Source organism: Netta rufina, assembly GCF_964035555.1.
Source record: "Netta rufina genome assembly, chromosome: 9".
Lineage (NCBI taxonomy): Eukaryota > Metazoa > Chordata > Aves > Anseriformes > Anatidae > Netta > Netta rufina.
Genome location: NC_140132.1, coordinates 14,547,839 through 14,575,824, shown reverse-complemented (window position 1 = coordinate 14,575,824; position 27,986 = coordinate 14,547,839). Strand labels below are relative to the sequence as shown.

At 35.8% G+C, this 27,986-nt stretch overlaps 1 protein-coding gene across 4 annotated transcripts in view; it reads left to right on the top strand.

Moving 5' to 3' along the window:
* Positions 1-3,081: 3,081 nt before the first annotated feature.
* The window catches only part of OPA1 (OPA1 mitochondrial dynamin like GTPase), a 52,696-nt gene continuing 27,791 nt past the window's right edge, over positions 3,082-27,986 (top strand). The window contains exons 1-20 of one of the 4 annotated variants that reach the window (XM_084292247.1): positions 3,082-3,258; positions 6,299-6,617; positions 6,945-7,041; positions 8,186-8,293; positions 9,519-9,572; positions 10,224-10,291; positions 15,822-15,932; positions 20,784-20,837; positions 21,268-21,372; positions 22,309-22,395; positions 23,322-23,435; positions 23,797-23,877; positions 24,304-24,378; positions 24,681-24,752; positions 24,898-24,997; positions 25,550-25,680; positions 26,232-26,304; positions 26,396-26,468; positions 26,783-26,898; positions 27,501-27,565. In XM_084292247.1, the coding sequence (XP_084148373.1) occupies positions 3,230-3,258; positions 6,299-6,617; positions 6,945-7,041; positions 8,186-8,293; positions 9,519-9,572; positions 10,224-10,291; positions 15,822-15,932; positions 20,784-20,837; positions 21,268-21,372; positions 22,309-22,395; positions 23,322-23,435; positions 23,797-23,877; positions 24,304-24,378; positions 24,681-24,752; positions 24,898-24,997; positions 25,550-25,680; positions 26,232-26,304; positions 26,396-26,468; positions 26,783-26,898; positions 27,501-27,565 (1,932 nt within the window). In that variant the 5' untranslated portion in view covers positions 3,082-3,229. The remainder of the gene's footprint in view (positions 3,259-6,298; positions 6,618-6,944; positions 7,042-8,185; positions 8,294-9,518; positions 9,573-10,223; positions 10,292-15,821; positions 15,933-20,783; positions 20,838-21,267; positions 21,373-22,308; positions 22,396-23,321; positions 23,436-23,796; positions 23,878-24,303; positions 24,379-24,680; positions 24,753-24,897; positions 24,998-25,549; positions 25,681-26,231; positions 26,305-26,395; positions 26,469-26,782; positions 26,899-27,500; positions 27,566-27,986) is intronic. The other 3 variants (XM_084292248.1, XM_084292249.1, XM_084292250.1) reach the window with 3 other exon arrangements.

Below are 27,986 nucleotides of genomic sequence, written 5' to 3'. Positions count from 1 at the left end.
GAAATGACCCTCTGGAGACTTTCTACAGCACCCTCAGGACAGGTCTTCAGCGTTGTGTGGCTTGAACTTCCACACTGAGGAAGTGCTCTAAGTACACACCTTTCTTATAACTTTGCTGATGTTTGAAGAATGGAGCTCCTCCCTCTCTGTGGGGTTAGCAGGTAACATTCATCCCTCCTCCCCTCATTCTGCTGCTGGGTTTTTTTAGATTGAGGGGACATCTTCAAACAAAACTCACTCAAAGGCACTGGGAGAAAGAAAAAATTACATCTAACACGTTTTTGCCACAGTATGACTCCTAGTCATAACTCTGATAGTTCAGCAAGTGCTGCTGGCATCCAACTTTCAGGGGAGGGCAAAAGGGGAGTATTTCTCCTTGAGAGATTATGGAGTCACTGGGGACTAAGAAGTGTGTCCAAATGAGAAGAAAAACAGGCATTGCTGTTGTTATACTCTTAGCAACCAGCCTGAACTAAGCATCCAGCTGTGATCCCCTCATATTCCTTGGAGAAAAATTCAAGCTCTAGCATTGCAAACAGCAGCCTCGGTTTGTGCAGGTGGATTTATGCACTCACTGTGTCAGAATCAAGCCATGTAGGGTCTGTAATGTTTTTGTTCATTATTAAGAATATTGTCACAGAATGTCTTCTAACTTCACTAAAGAGCTTTGGGGGAGGTAATTAAAGTTATTTACTCACTCTTCAAGGAAACTGGAGCTTCAGGGAAACTGATGTCAGTGAGATGGATACAAATAACTCTGACCTCCAAATCAGGACCAAAAGGAAGTTGGCAGAAAAAAAAACAGCAATCAGAAAATCACCTCATTTTTCACTACTATGGGCTGAATTATTTATTATTTTTGTGATTCATTCCCAGTACTACTTCCTTGTCCGTTGCTACTTTTCAAGAAGTTACCCATCAAATATTGTAGGAATGAGGCAAGGAGAGCCAAACCTGTTCTTCCAGAAAATATGTTAAGGAAACTAAAATATTATTTCTAGGGTGACCGAAACAGATCAAGAGGTGCAAAGTTAGTTTCTCTTCACCAGTATTTTATTTCCATGGGGCACGGGCTTGTACTGGTTCCAAACACCTCAAGTACCATTGAAGGCCAGTGCCTGTTTCATGCAATGGCCAGAGAAACTGAAATGGGAGAAATGCAGGGAAGAGAAAAGAGAAAATGGGGGAACTAGACCAATTAACACAAGAGAAGCTGCCAATTTCACTTTGTTCTTTTGAGACTCAGCAACAGGAACTATGGTTATTACATGAGAATCACAATTTTCGGTTACAAATTAAAAAGAAAGAATGCAATACAGTCCATTTCTGATAAACCTGTTTATAGGGATCAGTGCTACCTAAAAGTTACAAACGACAGGAAACAACCACCAAGGTACCTTTCCCAAAGCAGGTTGATGATTTTGGGAAATGACTCATTATTTTGGGAGGTGACAGCAGCAGAAAACAGGAGTGCCACACACACTTTTTCTGCCTGGTCAGCTTTTGCTGCATCTGCAAATGTCAATCTTGCTACTCGTAGTGTTTGTAGAAGGCTAGGGAGCAGTAGGGGTCACTGAGCTGCCTTTTCAAGGAGAAAAGAGGTGAGTTGCATGCAGGGTATCCCACCAAACCCAGAGCTCCTGGGAAGAATCAGGACTCATCCAATCTATTCACTGTTTACAGGCAGAGTCCTGTCAGCTCCTGATGACAATTTCTGCTCCTACAGAACACCTTTTCTTGGGAGATTTGGTTGTTCAAAACTGAAAACAAAGGGAAAACAGATTAAAGGTGTAAAACATTCATAATTTCCATAAATTGGAAACCTGTCATAACATTCCAGTAAAATCTGTTAATCTAGAACCCATGAAGATTGTGGAGTTTGTCCATTTTACCTAAGGAGATTCGTTTTCTGATGTAGAAAATGCCTCTAAAGCACCCTAAAGTGCTTTTTAAAGTGCATTTAACCTTTAGTTAAATGATGCCCTCTACTGTTAAAACAAAGCATTACAGATTAGGTTAGAAATACAAAGTTCCTTGTATTATCTCCTACAGATGGTTATCATCATTCCTCTTTTTAAATTGAAATTTGCCTAAAAACACAGATGAAAGTCACAAAATTGATTGGTCAAGTTAAAATGCAAAGTAAAGATAAGATTTAAAACAAAGACTATGCCTTAAAAGTTAAAAAGAAAACAATAAACCTAAAAGCAAGCAAGCAAGAGATACGTGTGCCTCACCTTGTTCTTGCACCTTTAACCTTAGTCCTGAAAATGCATCCATGTTTCATGTCATCCTTTGCCAATCTTGTGCAATTTAATTTGCTCTGAAAAAATCCCACTGTATAAACAGCATCCTGACTTAAAAGATACCCCAAATTTGTCTTTCTGTACAGTCCTGCAGCAATAAGGGTGCAGCACGGTGCTGAGACAGCACAGAGAAGGGAGAGGAGTGAGGAAACGTGGTCTGCGGGGTAGGGGGGGCTGGTTAAGCTGGGGAAAAGAAGGCTTTGAGAAGTCACGAGGAGTTTTCAAACACGTATGTCCTAGCTGCAAATAAAAAGAATCATGGAAACATTGGGGTTGGAAAAGACCTCTGAGATCACCTGGTCCAACCACACAGCACCATCTCCACTGAACCCTGTCCCCAAGCACCACGTCCAGCCTCGCCTTGAACACCCCCAGGGACGGTGACTCCACCACCTCTCTGGGCAACCCGTCCCAGTGCTCTTTCTGAGCAGAAATGTCTCTGAATTTCCAACCTGAACCTCCCCTGGCACAACTTGACAATACTTTTCCTCGTGTCCAAGCTGACTTGCTGCAAGAAAGGCGCAAACCGGGCTCTGGGTGCAAGCCTGGAGGTCCCCATGGGCAGCCTGGGCACGCACCCCTCAGACCCAGCCTGATGGCGGGAGCCCGTGGGCAGACAGACGGGCAGAACCCCAAATTCCTGCTGCTGCTGCTGCTGCTGCTGCTGCTGCTGCTGCTGCTTCTTTTTCCTCCTCCTCCTCCTTTTTCTCCTCCTCTCCCGGAACCTTCGTTCAGGCAGCTCCGTTTCTGGCCGTGCTCTCCGCAGCGGGCCGCGGGGCCGGAAGCGGCGGCGGCCCTGGCAGGCCGGCGGCGGCTCCACCTGCCCTTGGCCGCGGCGGCCCCGGGGGCGCCCGGCCTCAGCCTCCTCCTCTTCGGCCTCCTCCTCCTCCTCGGCCTCCCGCCGGCACCCCCCGGCCCTCAGCATGTGGCGGACGCGGGCGGCGGCGGCTTGGTGAGCGCCACGGGGCAGGGCGGCCGCCGCCTCCTCCACCCAGGGGCTGGGGGAGCTGGGGGGGTTTGGTCAGGGGAAGAGGAGGCTCAGGGGAGGCCTCAGTGCGCTCTGCAGCTGCCTGAGAGGGAAGGTTTGGGGAGCTGGGGTCGGCCTCTTCTTGCAGATGATCAGTGATAGGACCAGAGGGAATGGCCTCAGGTTGCACAAGAAGAAGGTTCAGGTTGGAAATTACGAGACATTTCTGCTCAGAAAGTAGCCAGTCACCGGGACGGGCTGCCCAGCAAAGTGGTGGCATCGCCGTCCCTGGGGGTGTTCAAGGCAAGGTTGGACGTGGTGCTTAGGGACAGGGTTTAGTGGGTGATGCTGGTGGTAGGGGGGTGGTTGGAGCAGGTGATCTTGGAGGTCTCTTCCAACCTTTATGATTCTTTGGAAGATTGTTTCATGGTTAACATAGTTAACAGAAGTATTTATAGCATGTCTTTATGAAAAGTTTGTCCCAGCTAAGGGGGGATTTTTTTGAACTGTTAAACTGTAACAATATGCATAAGATGTTAGGTATGCTTCAGCATCCTAGTATATATCGTAGTATATATCCTAGTAACAGGCCACTTTTTTCTTGTTGTTGTTCTTTTTTCTTTTTTAACAAGGTATCTATAATCTGTGCGATGTGAGGGTAGTCAGGGTGCAGGCCTGGAATCAGACAGGTTCTGATGGCAGAGCTGCTTGTGTCTGGAAGGCTAATTTTTGGGTTGTTTCTTGTTAAATGCAGTTTTCCAGAGGCTTTACATCTGGCAATCATGAAACACTTAATTTAGTGCTGTAGATTTGGCTTTCATTTCAGTATCATTGCACTTTTGGTGAAGATCTTCAGTTGATTTTTTTTGTCAGCTTTCATCGATAGCTTTTAGAGCAGGAAGAGGAAAGAGTAAATAACTTCTGGAATAACAGTGGAGCTGTTTCTTTGTTTCTAATGTAAAATTTTATATGTAGAAGGAAAGCAGATAGGTCTTTACTTGAGATAGCACTCAAAAGGCAGTTGTTGTTGATCAAGTTCTTTCCATAATAATTTCTGATGGAACACAATTTTTCATTCAGTTCAATCACTACAGAATGGATGCAATACACGACAGTGTATTTTAAAAGAACAGTAGCAGAGAAGAAAGTTATGTACCATTAGAGTATCGCTAATCAGGATGAGGGCTGATAACCAGAAGTGGTTGCAATAGTATGAACTGAAAAATTTAAATATCTGCGCAATGGTAGTGACAACACAACAAAAGGAAGAACCACACAGTTAGCTTGCTTCATCGAGGCTTACCACACCCTGATTAAAACTGTCTTCCAAAGCAGGAATTAGAATATTTCTAGTGTTGAAGCATTTTCACTTTTTTATTTCTGTGTGTCCACTTTTTGTATTGGCACTATCTGTGGCTTATTTCTGATGCTTTTGTAATTCCTTATCAACGAGGAGATACCTGATGTTGCTTGAGGGGTTATTCTGTTCCTGCTTATTATGCTTTTGCTAGGTAATGAGTTTGTTGCTGCAAGAGCATGGTCTTCAGAACTATAGCAACAAGAGGGTAAATTTCAGAATTGTATTGACTTTTAAGAAAGAGGACTTCTGCAACAGTTGGTGGAGTTCCTTTTTTTTTAAGGTTGCCACTACACTAAAGAAAAATTTTAAACATATGCTGTCTGTTTTTTTTTAAAAAAAAAAAAAAAAAAAAAAAAAAGCAGAAGTAGACATCACTGATTTTTAATTTTTCTTCCAAATCCTCAATCTCTATGTAAAAGTGCTTTTATAATGAAGTCTTCCATTTGTTTGGAGGTAAAGAATATGCCTGTGAAAGAATGACATCTGTGGTACACAGAAAGACTCAGGGAAAGGACTATTTATTGTGGAGCTTTTTTTCCAATTTCCTAGGATTCACTTATGTATTCTCTTTAAAATCCCTTAATATTAAATGATCAAGGATTAAGGGATAAATAATTTGCCTTCTTAATGGTTTGAAGCTCTTTCTACTTTTTCATTTGTCCTCTTCATAAGTAAATACACCAGAGAATACAACAAACCCTGAAAAAAACTTCAAGGAGCAAGCATTAATTTCAAGAACTGTAATTTCACTCATATTTTGCATCCAGTAAATGGTTTAATGTTAACTGTTCTATTTTCCATTAGCTAGCAAAGCTACCTCAAAATGGTAAAGCATGCAGATAGCATAAATGAAGGTGTACAAGGAGCTTTATTCCAACCTGAATGTGCAGTTTAATCTGGCAGGGTTGATAAGGTTCTGTGTTTTATTGTATTAATTGCTGAGTTCTGTTTTCAGAATCAAATTGTTCACACTGAAATTTCCCAATGTTTAAATCTGAATTATTTTACTGAAGTCTTCAACAGACAGGGTGCAAGCATGTCTGGAAGTAATCTTGTCTGTGCATGACCCAAGACAAAACAATAATGCTATAAACCTAGAACCACAGAAAATTAAAGAAACTGAAAGATTTCTTCGAGTACATTCTTCAACTCCACAGGAGAATCAGCTTTGCCAGAAAAGTAACGTGTATTTTGCAAAGGGTGTTTTTGTCTGCTTGTTGATTTTTGAAGTCTGAAAAAAGTTAATTTCTTTAAAAGTTAGTTTTCAGTAACAAAATAAGCCAAACTGTCAAGTTTTCCTTTATGATTGAAGTTGATCATAGTCATCTGTGGACTCTTAAGTACTTGTTGCCAAATTGTGTTTTACCATTGACATGATTTGTCTTAATCCAGTGTTGAAATTAAACTCACCTAACAGCAGAGTTCATAACTGGGATTAAAGGTGTTCTTTCTGCAATCGCTGGAAACACAATACCCTTTAATACCGTTTACAGCTTTTTTTTTTTTTTCCTGGTAGCATAGCAATGATTGCTGGACATTCAGAATGATGCTCTAATTTATCTGTAACCAGCTACAATGTAATGTGAATTGCTTCTAAAGAGGTTATTGAGTTAATTGTATGTTGAATATATCTGTTACTGAGAGTTTTTCTTTCTTACCTTTTAGTGTCATCTGCCGGAGTCTAGCCAAGAGCAACTATGGAATAAAAAGAAAATCACCACTACAAAATTTGCATCTTGTTTCCCGCAGTATACATCATCCCTACTATCCAAGTTCAAAATTTCAAAGACCTCCCTTAAGGATATCCATTCAGCAGTTCTCTTCTCTTAATCGTCTTCCCTTTCGCAAAACAAAACTTTTAAATGTAAAGTATGGATACCAGTCCTACAGGAACTTTTGGCTAGCTAGACTAGCATCAAGGCTTCTCAGAATTCGCTACATTATATTAGGATCTGCTGTAGGTGGTGGTTACACAGCTAAAAAGGTATTTATCTTTGGAGGATATTCAATGCATGTTTATTTTTGTTGTTACAGGTTTCAGAACACTAATTGTTGTTAATCCACATAAATACAGAATCTCATTGTTCTGTTAACTAATGAAATGAAAGATGAGTGAAATTGGAAAACAGATTGTTGAGAGAACTAGTATAGATTTTAAAAGACCTGAATAATACTATACATATCTAAAAGATGTTGGGTTAGTATGCTTTATATGTAGGTACTACTGTTCAATAGATGGCTCATATGCTTCAAATATGCTCAAATGTGCATTTCTTCTATTTCTATTGTATTTTTTTCCTTTTTGTATTAGACATATGATCAGTGGAAGGACATGATGCCTGATCTTGATGATTATAAGTGGATTGTACCTGACTTCATCTGGGAGCTTGACGAACATATTGACTTCGGTATCACAAAAGCTAAAATGTTATACTAGCACATACACAACTTAAACACAAGGATGTGGTTCTTAGTGCCTGGCTCCAATATAATAGTAGTGTTATAGCTGTAATTCGGGTGAGCTTGTATCGTTAAAGGGTTTGGGGTATGTCATACCAAGCTAGTTGTATCATTCTGTTTGTCTGAAGAAATTAAGCATTATTTAGCATTGAAGTTCCATAATTCAGCTTTTCATTTGAGAACATTCTCGGTCCTTTCTTTTGTCATGTACTGCTGTTATTCAAAGCACGCTTCCAGCATGAGCAAGGGGACACGTTTTGGCACTATTATGCACAAGGTTCTCTCTATATGAATGAGTAACAAATAATATAATTAGACAAGTAGAAAGTAGGTATAATTAAATAATTAATTGAAAACACAGGAATTTATAGAAATATCTGCAAAATTATCTTGAAGATGCAGAGTAAAGAAAAATATAGATTTTATTTTCCTGAACCTTCTAGTTACATTAGATTTCTTACATATTCTCAGAAGTCTAAAAAACAATCAGTTACCTCTTATATATGAGAATAGTTATGTAGTGGTATTTTAAAAAACATTTGTGAACGTTTCCACTATGTGTTTGAGCATTGCGTTGAAGAAGTGAGACAAGTGTTTTTTTTCTGTGATTGCTAGTGAACACTATGTTTTTATAATACTCTCAAATTAATAATGTTGGTGGTTTTTTGAAACAACTGCAGAATTGGGTTATTTATAAAATTGAAAAATAAGTTTTTCTTAAAACATATAGCATAGATATGCCGTCCTATAATTTAAAAAACATTGTTTCTGAAGTATGTGAGGCAATGCATGAAATGTGGTGAACTGCAAGAATTAAGTTGTACAGAATTTAAAGTACATAAGGCAGCCAAGTTATCAGAAAGTTCAAAGTCTAAAAAAGCAGTTGGGTTTTCAGATCTGATATTCTTTCCCAACACTGATGGGGGGAGGTGCATGTGGAAAGCAGTGTTTAATTAAATAAATAAATTTATAAAAGTTTAAAAGAGAAAGGTATGCCTCAGAACAGTTACAAGGTTTTATAGCCTAAGCTGTTCCTATTCACAACAATAGTAGGAGAGAAACTGCTCACTAGCTTTTGTACTGTTTTCCTAGAAAAAATTATCAAAGCCCTTCCTGATGCTGATGACCTTGCCAAACTTCTGCCTGACTTTGACAAGATTGGAGAGAGCTTCGCTTCACTGAAAGGATTTTTTTCTCCTGGTGAGAATAATTTTTCAGCTTAGTTTTAATTTTGAGAACATAAGATATTACAAGATGAGGTTACAGCTATGTCCTTTGATGCTAAAAGAAAGTGGATCCTCAAAATGCATGCCTTTCATTGAATACCTCATCTCAAAGTGGTATGGACACAGGTAAGTTTAATGGATTTTTAAAGGCAAGAATTCTGTTAGCAAGTGCTGGGAACCAAAATGTGACTGTGAATAGAAAAACAGAATTCTTGTGCACCTCTAAACAAACAGATCAAAAGTTAAATGTTTCAGTAAGTCATAGAAGGTGGAAGTGTCCTGCTGGAACTTGCAGAAGCTGTGAGTAGCAGTGGACAGTAGTAACAGTACTATGCTATAGCTGTTACAGGAGGACAGATTGGATAATTAAGAGAATGATGGTGCTTAACGTTGCAAGCATGTGAGATAAGAGACTTGTAACCCAGGTCATCTTCAGGTTGTGTGATATCTTCTAGAGCTGTGTCCAGGCAGAAAGACTGGCTAGGAGATTCAGATTATAGGTAGAGGTTACATTTCAATGGGGTATGTGGGAGTTCTAAGTCCTTCACAAAATAGGGGCATGGTTTGTCAATCCACTGTGTTCAGGTACTAGTACACTTAGAGGTTTTCAAATTTTAGATTTAAATAGGACATTTTTAACCAATGGACTTTAATTATAAAAATAATTTCATCATTGTTATCCGACGTGTTCTTTAGCACAGCTTAAAACTTCACCCAGTCTTTCTTGTAACAGAATGAAAGATTCTTTCTGATGTATATCTTAATAATTACCAAAAAACATAAATGCATAGTTATGAAAGATTTTATCTCTGGGGTATCGTAGTCACCGCTTTATGTGTTTTTGAGAATATTTGCGTATCAGTGTACCTAAGAAGTGTGTTTTCATTTTCTTAAAATACTGTTAATGATGGAAATAGTTAATTCATCTCATTACAAACTCAGCGGGGATCAAGATCAACAGACTGACAAGTAGATGACAATCTCCTATATATCTTGCCTGTTTAAAACTGTGGCGTGTTATTGACCGGTACTGTGAGGTATCACCTACTATAATGGAATTTGTTAGCATATTCACCTGGGCATAGCTGCCATTTATGGTTTTGTGGTCCTCCAAATGAGACAAAGATCCCTCATCTTTATTTTGCATTTTGTTTTGTATTTATAATTTTTATTTCCCCTCTTCTGCTGATTTTTCACAGGTTACAATTTGGTTAGTGAAGTCATAGGAGCTTCTGATCTACTTCTGTTGTTAGGTGTGTAAAAGCCCTTTTTACTGCCCCTAACCTGCCTCTTTAAAGCAAACTCTTAAAACACTATTGTACTAAGAGGAGTGAATATCAGTGTAAACACAACTATTCAATTAATTTTGAGTTACAAATACCTTTCAACTATTTAAAAAAATTCTTAGATCTGCCCCTGTGAGAATGAGTAGTTGATGCTTCTCTATCATAGTCCTTAGCAGATGCTTTTTCTAGGAAGCTTATTTTGAAAACATGTCATTAGAGTAGAAAAGAATATGTGTGTATGTGTATTTATATATATATATAATCATTACAAAGATACAGTTGAATTTGTATCATCCTCTTGTGTATCAGAAATAAGTAAATTAAATAAGAAAAGCTTTTAGAGATTAAATAGCCTAGCTGATGCTGCCTGTTCCCTCTTGATAATAACTGCTTTGAGTCACAATTTAAATTTGAAATAAAGTTTTCAAATGAGTTTTAAACTGAGTTTTGTTTTCAGTTACTTGTGGTGAATATTTTTGGGTTGATAGCAAGGTTATTGATTTAATAATACATAGGGTAATAGTAATATGTAGGTTTATTTTACATTGATTAGATGTAGTTTTAAATTTTTTAAGAGTGTTTTGCATGTTGTAATGAATTTCTCTAATTGTGTCCTAGGTTCTCCTGGAGAAACAGCATTCAGAGCTACAGACCAGGGATATGACAATGACAAACAGTACAAGAAGGTAATTACTCTCAAGCAAATACAAATTTCTTAACAGGTAGTGTTTTTTTTTTTAAGTGCTTTAGCAGCTAGTTGTAGATATTTGTTTGAAGCAGCTTAGTAGAATTTATCTTTGAAGAGAATGCATTGGTGCTTTTAATATATAAACAGTACAGTGCTAAACACATTTTGGTGTAAGGAAAAGTGTAGGCAGTCATAAAAATCTTTAAGTATTACATTCTTCAGAAACTTGTTTTCAAAGAAGGTCATTTGAGGTATTTTGTGTGCATTTGGAATTTCTCAGGACACACTCTCAGTAGTATTTAAACTGTTAGCTTATTACTGAAGTTGCTGTAGGCTTCTACAGTTATTTTCATTTTTTTTCTGCTTGCAACTTCATTTCTGTTGCCACGTTCACAGTTGTGATTCTTACTGAAGGATCTCTGCTGTAATAAAGAATTTCTATTTGTAAAAGAAGTCTTTTTTTTTTAATTTAATTAAAAAGTGTATAATCACATTTTTTGTTAAGATTTCCTGGAAGAAAAATATTACAGTATTTTCATGGAAAGAAAATGCTACTGTATTTAAATAACTAAAAGTGTTAGCATTTTTTCATTGAAGTAAAGAAGTTAAAATTTAATCTTTTGCTTTAATGAATACTAGATGTTATTTCTGTTTAAATCCTTGATGGTAATGTTGCTCATTCTGTAAAGGCTTTTCATTTTTCCTTTGTATATTTTTTTAATTAAAAAAAAAAAAAAAGGAATGAAAATGGTACGTATCGGGGAATTTGTAAATTGTTAAATATTTATTTTTGCAACTGAAAAATTGTTTACTGAACTGGAAATAGAGTTTTACAAGAAAGACATTTCTGTATATGCAGGCATGTATACGTTCTACATTCATTCTGCATGGCAATATGAAATGCAATGAAACCTGTACAAAGCTCACATCCTTTTCCCCTTTGCAACATTGACAGATTTCTGCATAAGAAATAAATTTAGGTTTTGTTTCCTCCTTGTCAATAAACTGTCCATACGTAGAAAATTATTTTCTCTTCAATGATTGCTTAGCACAGGTTTCACTGTTTAAAACAAAACAAAAAACATCCCTTAACTATGGATTTGTGAAGAAATGGTCATCTTAATTTATTGTCATCAGTAAGTAAATTAATTGAGATTTTTACTGAGTGCTAGTATTATCACTAATACTTATTATTCTGTTTTTTCATATGCAGTGACCACTGCATTTTAATGTTGCCAGGAAAAATGTAGTTGCAGTAGAGAAAATATCAGCCCATATTAAACCAGTCTGAGTTTTAAAATTTAGTCTGCCATAATATTTTTTGTAATTCCAATTATATATGACAAATTCCACTTAGAAGATATTGTTTGTTAATTAGTGTGATCATTTTTGGTCATAATATTTCAAAAAAGATAGATATGAATGGCTAACATACCACAGTAGCTTGGTTTATTGGCAAGCAATAGCATTTTCTAGACAATGAGTAAGATGGCCTTTTTTCATACAATGCTTTTTCACTGCCAACCAATACTAGTTTAAAAATTGTTATTGTACAGATGCATACAACGCTATGTTATTAAGTATGTCTTACAATCAGCTGATGAGCTGTTTTCAGCCTTTCATTAGGGAAAGATCAGTGGTAGAAAGATCAGGCAAATATCCAGGGATTTGTCATTTGAAGGAATTCTGTTCTGTAGAATTGGGGATTGTCCTCAGAGCTATAAAAACTTTCTGTAGAATGAGAGAGAACATAAGAGCATTGAAAATTGTCTAGAACAAACTACTTTTCCAGCTAATGTGTGGTTTAGTTGGTAACTTTTCATTTGATACAAGAAGTACAACTCTTTGGAAAGAAAACAAAATTAAAATTACTGGAGTGCTTAGGTCAGTAATTTAAATAAATGGAATTTAAATCTGTTTCCATGTGGATTCAATAAGAAAATTTGCTTTCAGAGAAAGAAGATAGCTATACAAAGCTCCAGTATAGTAAAACATTTTACTGTGTTGTGTGTTTTGTACTGTGGGAATAGTTCAGACTTGCACTGAAATGGCAGTATTGCCTTCTTAAAAAATTCTTTTGCAGTACTTACCTATCTCCCCCCCCAAAACACAGACCAAAACAGAAAGGAAAAAAAAAAAAAAAAACTCTTAAACAGTTTCAGCTTCCTATTAAGGCAAGCAAGCTCCAAAGTTAAAAAATTCTTTGTAATCTGGGCTATAAACAAAATGTGACTCAACTTTGGATTTGGAGCTTAGAACCTAGGTAAATGAATAATTCAATGTGTATTATTCAAAACCAACCACACAGTCCTTTCTCTGCCTGTGACACTTTGATACGATCTCATGCCTTAAGAACCTTGGTTCGCTGTGGAGGATTTGGCAATGACTGAAGTGCCTTGCCTAGCCAGCAGAGGGTCACCTTCAGTAAGTGGAAGCAGCAGCGCAGGAATTCTACATGAGAAAGAGGTTTTAGTAAGGAGTGTCACTTGACTTGGGTATCAGTTCCACCCATCATGTGGCAGTTCAGATGAAAATAATGTTGTACTGTGAATTCATTCCAGTTCTATGATGTAGTATGATTATGACCTCTTTGTGACCTAACTTCTGGAATGCTTCTTCTGTACATTTTCTTTTTATGTTGTTGTTGATGATTAGTATATCCATAAGGACAAATTGTCCACTGATTATCTCTCTGGAACTTGGCTAGCTGATGTCCAAGTGAGCATAAAAATAAAGGAAATTACAGAATCTTTATGATTCATATAAACCTCCTTCCTATCCAAAAAAAAAAAAAAAAAGTACATAAAATCAAAACTACATGCTGATGCAGCTTGTAGGGGAGGAAAAACAACAACAACAAAACTAAGTTAGTAGCTGTAGCTCTTGAAAAGTAGTAAGACGTAACTTTGTACTTTACAAGTATGGGCAGTAATATTACTACGGACAAAGTTGCAGACATCAGGCAGTACTTTCTTTCCCTTGTATAGAAAGCTTTCCAGAATACATATATGGTGGACAGGAAAAGTGATGCCTATATGCTTGCAAATTCCTGCTTATGTAGTTCCAGGGCCATTTTCTGGTACTCTTTGTATAGCAGACAGGTTGTCTCCTGGAGTAGGATTGTTTTAATCTTTTTTTTAGCTTTCTCTCTTTTTTTTCTTTTTGTTGTTGTTGTTGTTTTCTTTCTAAATTATGTGACAAAGTTTACGTAACTTTCTCTTCTGTATTCATTGCCCAGTTGTATTCCCAATTTAACAAGGCATGGGTTCTGGTCGCTCTTGAAAATGAGGCACACATACTTCAGTTGTGAGGAACTTTTAAATTAAAAGATAGTCGTATCCAACTGACGTACAGCAAATTTAACAAATGTAAACTAGTGTGTTTTGTTTTTTTTTAAAGTATCTGCTGACACTGTAACTGCACTTGTTTTGGGTTTTTATTTATTGTGCACCCAGATTCTCATGATGACTCTCCAGAGTTTGTGCCACCAAGTTTGTCAACTAGTGTTGTTCTACTTTCTTTGATAAGATGATTGATAATGCTTGTAAACAGTTTGTTAGTTTAAATCCCATTAATTGATCAGCATTGATTTTCTAGATGAAATTCTTATTTTAGAAAATAATTAGTTTTACATAAGAATGACTGATTTAGAGAGTTGAAGGCTAGGGGAGAACAGTGGCAGGGAGTTGTAAAAAGTTTTATTTATATCCCAAGTCATACTAGGCTAGGTGTTGTGTGTGTTGCTGTGTGCTGTTCAAGCTGCTTCTTGTTTTCTTGTTGTCATTGTTTGGTTGATTTTGGTTTGGTTTGGTTTGTAACTTATGTAGTAAGAACTAGAAAACAAAGGTAACAATGTTATTGACTGATATACATGTATACAAAGAAGAAAGTGTTACTTAGAAGCAATCTCGCCCTTTTTACTGGAATACTCTGTTAGTGGGGTGACTTCACTTGAAAAAGATTTTTCATATTTTGCTACAGAGTAAGAGTCAGATGTACCTGACCTCCTGGAAAGTAATTTTATATCAAATAGTTACACTTGGTGACTTCAAACAACTTCTGTTACAGTGCTCATTTAAATATTAAAAAGCCTTCGTGGCAGGTTGTTTTTTTTTGGCATTTTCTTGACCAATAGCATAATTTTGAAAGGAGCCATGCCAGGTTACATTAAGAATTACCTTGCTTGTGAAATGGTAAAATATTGTTGTTGTTCTTCTAATACTAAGTATACCTGTGTGGGTATCTCTGATGCTCTATGGAAGTGAAATTGAACAATTGTTTCATTCAATTTCTTGGCACAGTTCAAATGTGTTTGCCCATCTTCCAGTAAAGAGATTTATTAAATCTCAAAGTGGTTCAATAAAATACAAATGTGGAGACTTTTCTATTCTAGAAATGTTACACAAATTGCTATTTAACAAATGTTTACATTTGGTCATTTGATTGTCTTGTCTTTTATCCATTCTCTCCTGTGTTGTTTATCCTTATGTGTACATGCCTGTGTGTGTATTTCGTGCACCTAATGTATAAATTGATGGCAGATGTCTTGAACTTTTTACATCAAAGTTTTATTCCAGGATTTGTTTTGACTTCTTTAGTACATTTTTGAAACACCATTTTACTGAATGTTTCCTTAGAAGATGTAACATTTTTTAAAGTCCTTAATTTGAATATTTATTTTTTCTTTTATCTACATTATCTGAAATAAATTGTACATAAGATTCCAGAAGGTAGCATAGTATCTTTGAACCAATGTAGACTTTCTGAAAGACAACTTACTGTTGCAGGAATATTTGGCATGGAGGGAGAAGAGAAGAAATCTAAGCTTCACAGAAATGCCGAATAGTTAAGAAATCAGCATTGCATTGCAGAGATTTTGAAGTGATCAGGGAGGATTATGATGGCATTATTCTAAACTGCAGATTGTTACAGAATTGAATTCTTTATGCCTTAGAAACTGTTTTGCTTCTCTTACTTTGAAGGCTACATTGCAGAAGTCATCTTTCTGTAAAGTGTCTGCATTGCTGAGAGCAAGAACAAAACGAGCTCTTACGTTACTGACAAAGTTGAGCTGATTAACTGTTCTGTACCACTTTGTGTAGAGTATCCAAAACACCCTATTTAAATACCTGCATGGTTAAGTTGTGAAAAATTGCTGATACTTAAGAAATTCTGATATTATTTAGTTGAGATCAAATCCTGAAACCTTTGTCAATATTTTATAGCAATGTTGGTTGGATTTTAATTAATTTATTTATTTCGATGTAAGTGTTTATTTAAAATTGAATATTTTTAAAATCTAGCTACATGTTTTTATTTTGTTCTTCATGGATTTGCAAGGTGCATGGTTGTGCTAGTTGTATCCAGTCCCAGCTAGCTAGCAGGAGATCTTGATAATATTTCCGTTTTGTTTGAACTGACCCATTCATACCTGTTTCTCATCTGTCTTTGTCATGCCCTTTGGTTTAAATTTGTTCTCCTTACACCCCCAATTTTTTCCTTTCCTTTTTATTATAAACTCATGGCAGAGCCTGCTTGGTGAACTCATTCTGTTACAACAACAAATCCAGCAGCACGAAGAGGAAGCACGCAGAGCCGCTGGCCAATATAACACGGGCTCGTACCAGCAGAAGCGAAAGGTGATGGCTTAAGGGACAATATGTACTGTGTTCTCACTAATTGAATACTTCAGCCTCCTGCATATGAAATTAAAAAAAAAAAATCTAACTTCTAATTAGATCACGGGCCCAAATAAGTATTATAGACAACTTCGGTACATGTGTATAGTCCTCTTTCAGTTTAACCAAATTGCTACTCAAGCAGAGTGTTAAAAGCAGAACAAATATTTTGTATCATTTCGAATGCTCTCTACCCTTATAAAACTGTTCCTTAAAGTTGATATATTAAAAAGTGCATTTAAGGAAAGTATGTGAATAAACATCCAGTTTACTTAACTCTGATGTTACTTGCTGACTATAGCTATATCTTTTCAGAGTATAGCTATATGTAGGCAATACGTCTCTGGGAAAATTTTTTTCCTGCTTATAACATTACAAATCTGAAAGTGACAGCAGCTCTTTAATTGCCTGTGCAGAATTGTTTCTAAATACTCCTGTTAAAAACTCCATGTGTTCATCAAACATATTGCTTGTCTATTGTCTCTCTTAAAACCTAGTTTATATTGATATACTGTGGTTGTTGAACATCCACAAGTGACTTGACTTTACTTCATTTATGAACTATTCACTGTTGTAGAGCTGAGGCGAATTGGAAATACTTCCTAATTTGGGATATTTTAGTAGTCTATTCTGTTATAGCCTACAATTCTTAACCACATTTCTTTACTGTCTGCTTCAGTGCCCCCCAAAATATTTAATTCCTCATATCTTTGAACATACAGCTTTGGAATTGAGCACTGGATACAGTACTTACTCTTCTGTATATTTGAAGATACTTCCCACAGAAAGAATAACACAGTAAATGGGAATTAAACTTTTAAGCAGTTGCATAGCTGCAGTTTTCATGACTTGCAGCCTTTTAACAGAGGAGATCAGTTAAATCAATTAGTTCTCTGAAATTATACTAGCATTTTAAATTTAAGTATTTTACTTTTTTACCAGTATTATTATTTTTCTATTTTAGATTTGCAACCACTGGCCACCCTAAACTTAATCTTCCTTTAGTTAAAAAAACAAAACAAAACAAAACAAAACACAACTTTCCTCAAATTTCATTTTTGAAATTTATTTAGCTAATATTATCTCTGGATTTAATATAACTGATGTGTTCCATTGTCAGTTGTTTATCTAGACACTGTATAACAATACAATGGAAATGCAATTATATGAAATTAGGTTTTATCTCAAAGGGTGTCCTACAAAAGTTGGAGGGATTTTTTTTCATCCTCACATTTATTCCCTTCCAAATGAGTATTTAGTAGAAGAGGAGAGATGTCTTCAGTGGTCTAAATGCTCTCTATTTGTTCACTTCCTCTTTTTTTTAGTAAGGGTAACTCCTTCAGCCTCTGACAGATTGTGTACTGTTTATTCGGACCACTGGAGTATAGAATAGTAGCTTGAAGTTTATGATGAAGTATATGAAGATGTAAAAGCAATATAGTGTTTGATATATAAAAATGTATTGGCACAGTAAAGGGAATTGGGGAAAAAATGAGCTTGATATTACATTTGTTTCTGATGGAAATTCTACCTTGTTAGCACTTTCTTGCAACTAATTCTACAATTCCCAAGCTGTGAAATAGCTGTAAGGGCTATCCCTGTAAGTGTTATCCTGTCCTCCAAGGCAGGTACTTCTTTGTGGGTTTTGAGTGTTGGAAATCTAACTGCCCTTGCATATAAAAAAAACAAATCTTAATTTAGCATTCAGGTGTGGTGTTTGGTATACATGCCTAATGACAAGGAATGTGTCTTTTTGTCACACTAATCTTTTTGCTTGAAGGAAGTTGAAAGATGTGGTAAAACGTTTTCTTTAATGTATTGACAAGAGGTTGTAAATTAGATTCATCTATCCAAATTCATCTTAGGAAGAAGAAATTGTTACTCTCATTGAAATATGTCATTGCATGTTATTTTGATGGGGCATAAACTAACCTTGTTTATTTTTTTTAACTTAATTGGCTCTGCTTGCTTGCCTGCTAGAGAAAATTACTGTTTCATTTCCATTCTTTGAAGTTCTGTTGCTTGATTTACTTGCACATTTTCCATTTTAATTTAACTACTCGATGTTAAATCTACTTCAGTTATGAGATAATTCTTAGTATTATTCAACTTATAATCAGGAGAGGGCATTAAGAACAGAAATGTAATTGCTTCCTATTGTTTTTTGTCAGTCTTTTGATAAATATTTAGCAGTGTAATTGATTATTCTTGTATAGCTGTGATGTGCATGCTTTCTGTGTTTTGTATAGGTATTGGTATTTTCATTTATAACACTGCAAATCATTGCAGTTCTTCTGTTGATGATCAATTTAGAATTATTTATAGTCTAGTTAGAGAATACATAGAGTTTCGAAGGTACTGAATTTTCAGAGGCACATATTTATTTTATACAACATGTGACAAAAGTTGCTGGAAAGCAATCACTGTGCAAAGTGAGCAGTAATAAAAGAATAAAATGTCAGCTTCTGCTAATCTTAGTAAATAGGTATCTGCATTTTTGTGTGCAGGAATCTATGATTAAAAATGGCCCTACAGTTTTCTTCTGTTTTAAGTCTTTATGGTGGCACTGCGGAAAGAAGGAGGCATCTTGATATCCAAACGTGGATGAACTGGATTAAACAGAAATTTATGTGTTTAAATATATATATATATATATAGAGAGAGAGAGAGAGAAATAGAGGTATTTTAACACTAAAGTTTTTATCATTGTTTTTAAAGTAAATAGAAATCCCAGATTAGTCACGTCTGACTGTTAATACTTCAGAATGTTATGGTAGTTTTAACTTTCATTGGCAAATTAAAAAATACTTAGCAATATTAGTAAACACTTTACTGTGAGGGTGACGGAGCTCTGGAAGAGGTTGCCCAGAGAGGCTGTGGAGTTTGCTACTCTGGAGATACTAAAAGGATTCCATCCTGGATGCCATCCTGTGCAGTGTGCTCCAGGTGGCCCTGCTTGGCAGGGGGGTTGGACTAGGTGATCTCCAGCGGTCCCTTCCAATCTCAACCACTCTGTAATTCTGTGATTAAGAATTATATGTTGAAAATACTGTACATACTAATTGCAGCTAAACATTCAAAGGACACCTGAACCAAAAGCTGAAACATAACAAACAGTTCTAGAATGATGTATGTTTTTAACATGACTTACTTAATTGTCCTTCACAGAATTATCATCAAGTGCTAGGTAATTCTTTGCTTCACATCTTGCAAAGTGTAGCTGAGTGCAATATTTTTGTTTACTGTGTTTAACATAAGTATATTGCACATAAAAGACATTGTTCATGTGGTTAGAAATAATCCACTTGTAAGTATGCTCTTCAAAGATGCATCAAGGCCCCTGAAATACTTTCAGAAAGAGCTTGTTTAAGAGCAGAGAGTGGGAAGATGCTAGCTGCTTTGAAAATATGCACCAAATGGTGCACCTTGGCTTTCCTATTTTCTTGCTTTTTCCTGATACCCTACGCTATTCCCTTTGCCCTTCTGTTATTATTTTCCCTTTAATGTCTCTTAGGTGTTTGAGGTGTGTGTATATGTAAAGAAACATTTACATACACTGTGCCGTAGCTGTAGGCATCAAATTGTGTGTGCTAAGCTTCCCTTTCTGATGCACTCTTGCTATCACTTAACTAACCAGCAGAAAAGTAAAGGAAGTTAATTTGCAATACTTCCCCTTTGCTGCTTATGAATAAGAAAACAATTGGATGTTGATGGAAATATCAGCTTGATTGCTTCCTGTAAAGTGCATGTGTGATCCGGTGTATTATAGGTTTAATACCTTAATGATGTCAATATGAATAACTGAGATTTATTTTTTAATCTGTAACAACTAGAGTGAAATTATAGTAACTAAATTGATTTGTGTTTTCTAAATGACAGATGTCCTCTGCATGTTAATCACTCTTTCTGATGTAAAGTTGTAAATGTTACAAGCTTTATTTAAATATTAAGGCTTTACCTAATTCATTCTTTCAGTGTGAAAGGATGTTTCAATGATCATTTTTTCTAAATTACATCAGTCAACCACTAAGTTTCATGTTGCTTGTAAAGATTTACACAATATGGATTTGTATTGCACGGTTCATGCTTTTGTCTGTGTTATTAAAAATGGATTTGTTTGAACAACTATTACATCTTCTTGATGAACCGATTTGAAAAGTATCTAACTAAAAATGTCTGTATTGCATTTATGACTTGAACTTCAAAATGTTTTGTATTCTAATAACCTAATTTTTCCAGTTTTTAAAGTAATTTAAATAAATCTAAAACTACCTTTCAAGACTATCAGAACTATATTTTATGAAGTTGAATATGAATGTTTAGGATTATAATTCTGAAAAACAAATCTGAAATAAAAATCCCCTGGAAGTTTCAGAAATGGTGAACACTCACCTTTCTGTAACAAGCAGGTGTTTTAGTGACTGTATCTTATTAAGTACATGCTAATTCAGGACATAAGCATAAGAGATCCTGGGAGTTTGACCACATAATTGTATTTAGGCTAGTGACCAGAAAACCGAACACCGTACAAAGTTTTGTACTTCCCCTAAGCCCACTTTCCTACTACGAAGTCTTGAAGGGTTTTTGAGTTTGCATGCGCTGGAGTTTAGACCTTTTCATGTGATTCTCCTGTTGCAGATGTAACTTTTCCATCAGCGTTAAATTTTTAAATGCAAATTGAAGAATCTTAGTTGCTTTAAAATGCACGTAAAATCAATCTTATGTGAAATGAAGTTTGTGATTTGTGATTTGGTTACTTGCAATGGATTAACTAAACAATGTGTTAGTAGCCATGATTATTTTTCTTTGTAGGTTTCTGACAAAGAGAAGATTGATCAACTTCAGGAAGAACTTCTACGCACTCAGGTAACTTTCTGAGTTACTGATGTCTTAAGTAATTATTTGTGTGCAGCAGTTTCGGATTTACTAGATTAATATATGTCTGAAATTTAAGGTATTAGGTAAAAATTAAGAACTGGAAGATTAAAAACCACACTTCAGTATACAGGGTTAACCATGTTGGCCCAGACTACAGGTTAATATAATCTGTTCTTTCTTTGACAGGGCTGACTGAATGTAAGAAGGGAGTGTAGGAGTAGGGGAAATGCATAATCATAATGTCCTAGAATACCTTCCTTGTTTCAATGCTATAGATTCCTGAAATGTGGAATTTGCCTGAAGTGCTGTTTCATTACAAGTGATAGTTATTTTTAACTTTTGTTTTTCATAGGTAAAATTTTGCTAAACTGTACTATTTCTGTAATTATAACACTGCATTTGTACCACTGTTTTCTAGCTCAAATACCAACGAATGCTGGAGCGACTAGAGAAAGAGAACAAAGAATTAAGAAAATTGGTACTGCAAAGAGATGACAAAGGAATTCATCAGAGGAAATTAAAGGTACTTACATGTTAACCATTAGTATAGAAATACAATGTGTTTTCTGTAATGATATTCTAAGTTTTATCTGTTAATCCATATATGAACTTTTAACATTTGTTATAACATTTCTGTGCTTTTTTTTGACATGTGAAGGCTTTTATATACCAGATTTTTTGAACTATATGACTTTTGGAAAACGGGTTCAGTTGAAGAGCAGAAAAATTATCAGTTCTAAATAACTTATCTGAATGGAAAATACAATTTGTGGGATATTTTTTATTTTTTGTGTAGCTTCACTATATTTGCTAGTAAATATGCTTCCAATTTTTCTTACACATAATCTGGTACCTCCATGCTTTGTAATGAGCATTATTGAATTTGGTAGGAATTCAGTAACAGAGTCAGGAAACATCTTTTAATGGTCCTGTATAAATCCATAGAGATTTAACAAGGTATGGTTTTTGCTTTTGATCGATATGGGTCTTCATCTTTCCTCTGGAAACCTGAAGACAATAAATTTTTATTTTTACAGAACAAAGTTGATAGTTCAATACCTTTCTTAATGCTTACTGTTCAACAAGCTGAAAACTTAAATCTAGTTGTTTAATGGAAGAAATTCAGTTCAGCTTTGTACTCGGAAGCTTTCGTGAAGCCTGATCCTTGTTGCTCTCTTGTACTGTATGTAAGAGCCCTAATTTTCCTTTTTCATCCAAGATACATCTGCAGCTGTAGTATGTTTATCCAAAGAAGGTAAGGGGTGACTTTATGTGGTATTGTATTTCATAAACCAAATCTGTGCTGCAGTATAGATAGTTTAGGGTTCTGTCTGTTATTCTTTGAGGAGAGAATAAACACGCTTTTACAGATTAATTTATATTATGTACAGACGAAATCCAATATTTGTTCTGTTAGTTATCTGAGTGTGTTCTTTTAGCTTTTGTTTTATTTTTGTAGAAATCTTTGATTGATATGTATTCTGAAGTACTTGACATCCTGTCTGATTATGATGCCAGCTATAACACTCAAGATCACCTACCTCGAGTAAGTCAATAAAAAATCAGTTGTCTTTTTTTCTTTAATTTAGAGACCAATCTTACATTTACTGGATAGAACACTAGATTATTCTGGACTATAATGAAAGGTTAGAGTTACACTGTTTTTTTGGAACTCTGGGGTTTTGCATAAATACATATTGTCCATTTTAAGTGTTGAAGTTTGAGAGTAACCAGTGCAATATGTTAAGTCTGCCTTGACTTATGGATAAAACCGTGTCTGATATTGCTGCTGTGCTCAACCTTTTATTTTAAACAGTCTCATTCAGTGTACCCCAACCTGCTCAGCTTTGTGTTTTTTTTTGTTTTGTTTTGTTTGTTTAAAAAAAAAAAAAAAAGTTGTTTTTAGGGTGTGTATCAGCAGAGAGCTGAGAAGGGAAGGGTGCCCCAGCTAATTCCCCACCATAGTGCTTCTGTTGGAGAGGGGGAGGTTACCTCATCTGACTGATGGTGTAGTGGAGAGATGGGAATGCTTCCTGCTTGTGCAGCCTCCTCTGGCATTGTTAGTTTCTATAATGAACTGATAAGATGGGATGTGACAGTAAGTCAAGGCAGTTCAAGGCAGAAACAGCATATACCAAATGACTGATTTCGAGCCTTTCACCTGACTGAAAGGGCTATGCACAAGCAGAGACGCACTGGCTGCCATGAGAACATCATGCACTTTTTCCTGATGGCCTGGTAGATTAGGTCCATAGGCTTCTGTATGTACTGTGCTGTCTGAAGCAAAATTCAAAGTTTTTGCTTGAGTAAAAGTTAGCATTTTTTCAAGAATTCTATATTGAAACAAATGTTTTTGTTGTCAAACATAATACAGCCAGCATTGGTATGGATTAACATAGATTTAGTCAGCTTTTGTCTAAGCTTTCGAAATGTTCTTCTAAAAGACAATGGTTGTTTAAACTTTCTCTTAAGGTGGTAGTTGTTGGAGATCAAAGTGCAGGAAAAACCAGTGTGTTAGAAATGATTGCTCAAGCCCGTATATTCCCTCGAGGGTCTGGGGAGATGATGACACGTTCCCCTGTTAAGGTAAGAAATGTCATAATCTCTTCATCAGTATTTACTGTATTGTACTATCTCCAATTAAGCCATTAGTTGAAGCATATGTGAACATTCATTTATAAAATGGCCTCTATCTAAGCAGGTGAGTTGTTAGTTAATGAGAAAACTTTGTCAGGCCAATATGGGATCTTTACATGTATATACTACCAGAGTAGTAGTAGTTCTTACTGTAAGTACTCCTGTATTTACTGTATAAGTAGTTCTGTGCTGAGTAAGTGTTACATACTTATGTCCGCCTGCAGTGGGAAGTCTATAAATGTTATGTACTTTGGATGTTTCTCCATGTTAGTTTTACCATGCTTTCTCAAGTAAGGCTTTTACCATTCAGGTAACCCTTAGCGAAGGTCCCCACCATGTGGCTTTATTCAAAGACAGCTCTCGGGAGTTTGACCTGACTAAGGAAGAGGATGTAAGTATAAAAAGAGGTGACTGGAAGTTAATGTGATTTTTCATTAATTCTCTGAAAATTTTGTATCTTACGTTAGCCCCTGTTTCTTTAGAGTGAAGTGTGTTGACTGGGGCAAAGCATTATATTAGGTGTTACATTATCTCTTAATAGGATTTTTGACTAGTACTTAGATGGGTAGAACGATTTAGGAGGAGACATTCTGGGGACTATACAAGGGTCGTCAGGTAATCTGCAGTTTAATGTCCTATTTACCAAACTAGTTATTCAACATGCATGTTTTTCAGATGCGTATGAGACATACTTTTTCATGTTTATAAACAGATTTTGAACAATCCCTAAGTAAAGTTTCTTTTTATGTTTGTCATTTTTATTCTGTCATGGTTGGGGGAGATATTATGTCTGATATTTTGCTTTTTATTGAAACAGCTTGCAGCTTTGAGAAATGAAATAGAAATCAGAATGAGAAATAGTGTGAAGGAAGGGTGCACTGTTAGCACTGAGGTAAGGCTTGTACAGGTATTTGCTACTAAATGTTTGACATGTATATCTTCTGTAAGTATTCTTCAAATAACAGACTACAGCAAATCCAATCTGTATATACTTAATGCTTTGTCCTACACAAAGTGTGTTTGAACTGTTAAAATCAGTTTATATCACAAATATGTGCATATAAAATTGGACCTCCTATTTAAAATTGCAGACTTGCTGGCTTAAAGTGTGTGTAAATATGTACTTAACACACAATAAACATACAAAGTAGCTCTGTGTATGTATAAATACTTCATTTCTATTTTACTTCACAGACTATATCCTTAAGTGTGAAAGGTCCTGGTTTGCAGAGAATGGTATTGGTTGATTTACCTGGAGTCATTAGTGTAAGTATGTAGTTTTTAAAAAAAATCTTTAAGATCTGCAAGTAATGTTATTACTGAGAACATTAACTGTTTTAATGTTTGTTTTTTCCTTTTTTATATCTTTCCGTTTTCTTCTTTCCTTTAAATGTATATCTCTGTATAAAAGACTGTGACATCAGGTATGGCTCCGGATACAAAGGAAACTATCTTCAGCATCAGCAAGGCCTACATGCAGAATCCTAATGCCATCATCCTTTGTATTCAAGGTAACAAGAATCTAGATGGATATCGAAGTGTCAATTTTTTGTTTTGTTTGTTTGTTTTTTTAATTCTAATTCTTACGTTCCTTTTGGAAAATTCCTGATTTTATATATTTATTTCCATGCAAGGAATTTATGCAGTGTACAAAGCAGCATGTTATGAAATGGCTCTCTGTAAATTCAGGCATCTTTTCTGTCTGTGACGGCAGAAGCTTTGATAAGATTTTTATCATTAAAAAGAAAACGGTGATAGTAATCAAATCCAAGATTTCTACAAAAGTGCTTTTGGAGGTAGCAGATGGTGAAAGAGATTAATCTTTGAACAAGCTGGCAAATAGTGTAACCTTTAGTTTTGGTGGGAACTTATACTAGTACAATTAAGTGAAATTTTTATGATACTGGGAACAAAGCAAGTTTTCAGTGTGTGTAACCAAAAGTTAAATACATGTGTAATTTTACTGTTTTACAGTTGTAATGTGAAACTTATTTGATGTCTACCATATCTTCAGTACTGTGAGTCACCTTATATAGTCCCTAAAATACAACTGTTTGTTTTAGATGGATCAGTGGATGCAGAACGCAGTATTGTCACAGACCTAGTCAGCCAAATGGATCCCCAAGGAAAAAGGACGATTTTTGTGCTGACTAAAGTTGATCTTGCTGAGAAAAATGTGGCTAGCCCAAGCAGGGTGAGTTGAAACCTTTTTTTTTTTTTTTTTTTTCATATTATGATGGCTAAAGTCACACACAGAAAAATGTTTGAGACTGTCAAAAATATTGGACCTCTGTTATCTTTCTTGGAAGTTTTTGAGTGCTTATTTCTCTATTCGATATGATTTTTTTGGAGTGGTTTCTGTTTTAATCTCTCTTAGGCTTTGCTTTTGGTGGTCAGTGACATGATTTTAGTCAAGTTACAGCTTTGCTACAGCATGCTTTTGTAGTGATTACTTTCATGTAAGTGACCTCAGGAAGTGGAACCTGCTGAGAAGGCTTTAGGGTATTCTCAGATGGTCTTTTTCACTTTATTTCATGATTTGTGATGTTATGCCTTATTTGTTTTATGCCGCCTTATTTTATTTTTTTTTCTTTTAAATATCAGTAGAACTTACAGTCCCTTGACAAACTGCTTCTTAGAGTAATCTATGCTTACATACATATGCAGCTGGCTGTAAAACTGCACTGAAGGAAAGAATATCTCTATGCAAAATTCACCATGTGTTTTTATCCTTTATCTTCATAGATCCAGCAGATAATTGAAGGCAAACTCTTCCCAATGAAAGCTTTGGGTTATTTTGCAGTTGTTACTGGAAAAGGTAAAGAGAGCTCTGGCTCTGCTTATTTTCTCTTTAATAGCAGAGAAAACTGTCTAAATAGAACTGTTGCAGCACTCTTTTCTTTCTCCAGGAAACAGCAGTGAAAGCATTGAATCTATTAAAGAGTATGAAGAGGAATTTTTTCAAAATTCCAAGTTGTTGAAGTATGTTGAAATTTATTCCTTTTACTAAAATGGGCCTGTGCTGGTAGATGCTAGCATTAGTTTTTCTTGTCGAACATGTTACGAAGATTGCAGTGCAGAAGTGCTATTTGAGATGAATTCTGCTTAAATTAAGCACCTTGTTGAGGTGACAAAGCTAGTCTTGTTACCTAATACTCACTGTCAGTGAGCAGAAAGAAAGAGATGAGAGAGAGGATGAGAGAAAAAAGCAAAGCTTTCTTCTTGTGAAGAGAAAATGGGGTCCAGGAAGCATGGGTGTGCATGGAATAGTTTCCTATAGCTGTCTGTCTTTACAGGACATCTATGCTGAAAGCACACCAGGTAACAACAAAGAACTTAAGTCTTGCTGTGTCAGACTGCTTTTGGAAAATGGTGAGAGAGTCTGTGGAGCAGCAAGCAGATGCTTTTAAAGGTAAACATCGACTTCAAAAGACAAAGTGAAATAGCAACTTGTTACAACTGTTCTTCCACAAGCACATAATGGTGTTTTGCCGTTGTGCTTGGACAATTGTTTTGTATGATGACAACTTCTCATGAAATGATAACTGCTTCATTTAATATTTACAAAAGCACAATAAAAATAATTCATGCTGTAAAGGACTTGCTATAAAACCCGGAGGAGTCAATAATTATGAAGAAAACAAATTGAAGGTTTCTGGGGGCAAAGCACAATTCTTTCGCTACCTTCAAATGTTGTTTGAAATAGCATTCTAAGTACAGATACCATCTGATCAGTCACATCTGCACAGGGTCAGTGCAGAGTTGTAAGTTGAATGGGACTCTTGATACCCTTTCCACTTTGTGATGTGTAAATCCTGCAATATGTAGACACAATGTATGAGCACAGATGGTGAAAAAAAATCATTCATTTATAGATGCTCTTGAAGTATTTGGAAGGTTTGTCATAAGCAATATTTGTTGCAATTTTAGTAACTTCTAAACTTTTAAAATAGTCATGAAGTGCCTGTAGACAATTTAAAAAGTTAAGGCCTGTTTTCTGATTTCTCTTTGCAGCCACACGTTTCAATCTTGAGACTGAATGGAAGAACAACTACCCCCGGTTGCGAGAGCTTGACAGGGTAAATTACACTGCTGGTTTAATTTGTTTGCTACAAAGTGCTTTGAAGACTGGGGGATAAAATTCATGCCCTTTAATCTCATTTGTAAAGGTTTCTTAAAATTAGCATAAATTACCAACACTTTAAAATGTAAGGACAGTGTAAAATATTCTAGGGGAAGGAAACAGTGAGTTCTCCCATAGCACACTTCAAAGTTGTAGTAATTTAATGCTTAACAAGTCCTTCACTTATCTAGTATACAGTTAATTGACCTAAACTGCCCACAGGAGTACATCTGTTTCTTTGTGATCATGATTAATAGAACTGACAAAGAGACGTTACATTCCGTGCTCTTTCCAACAGACAGAGTAACAAAACAATTATGATCCCATTCTCTAATTCTTTTATAGAGACCCTGAATATTCAAATGCCATGCCTGGCC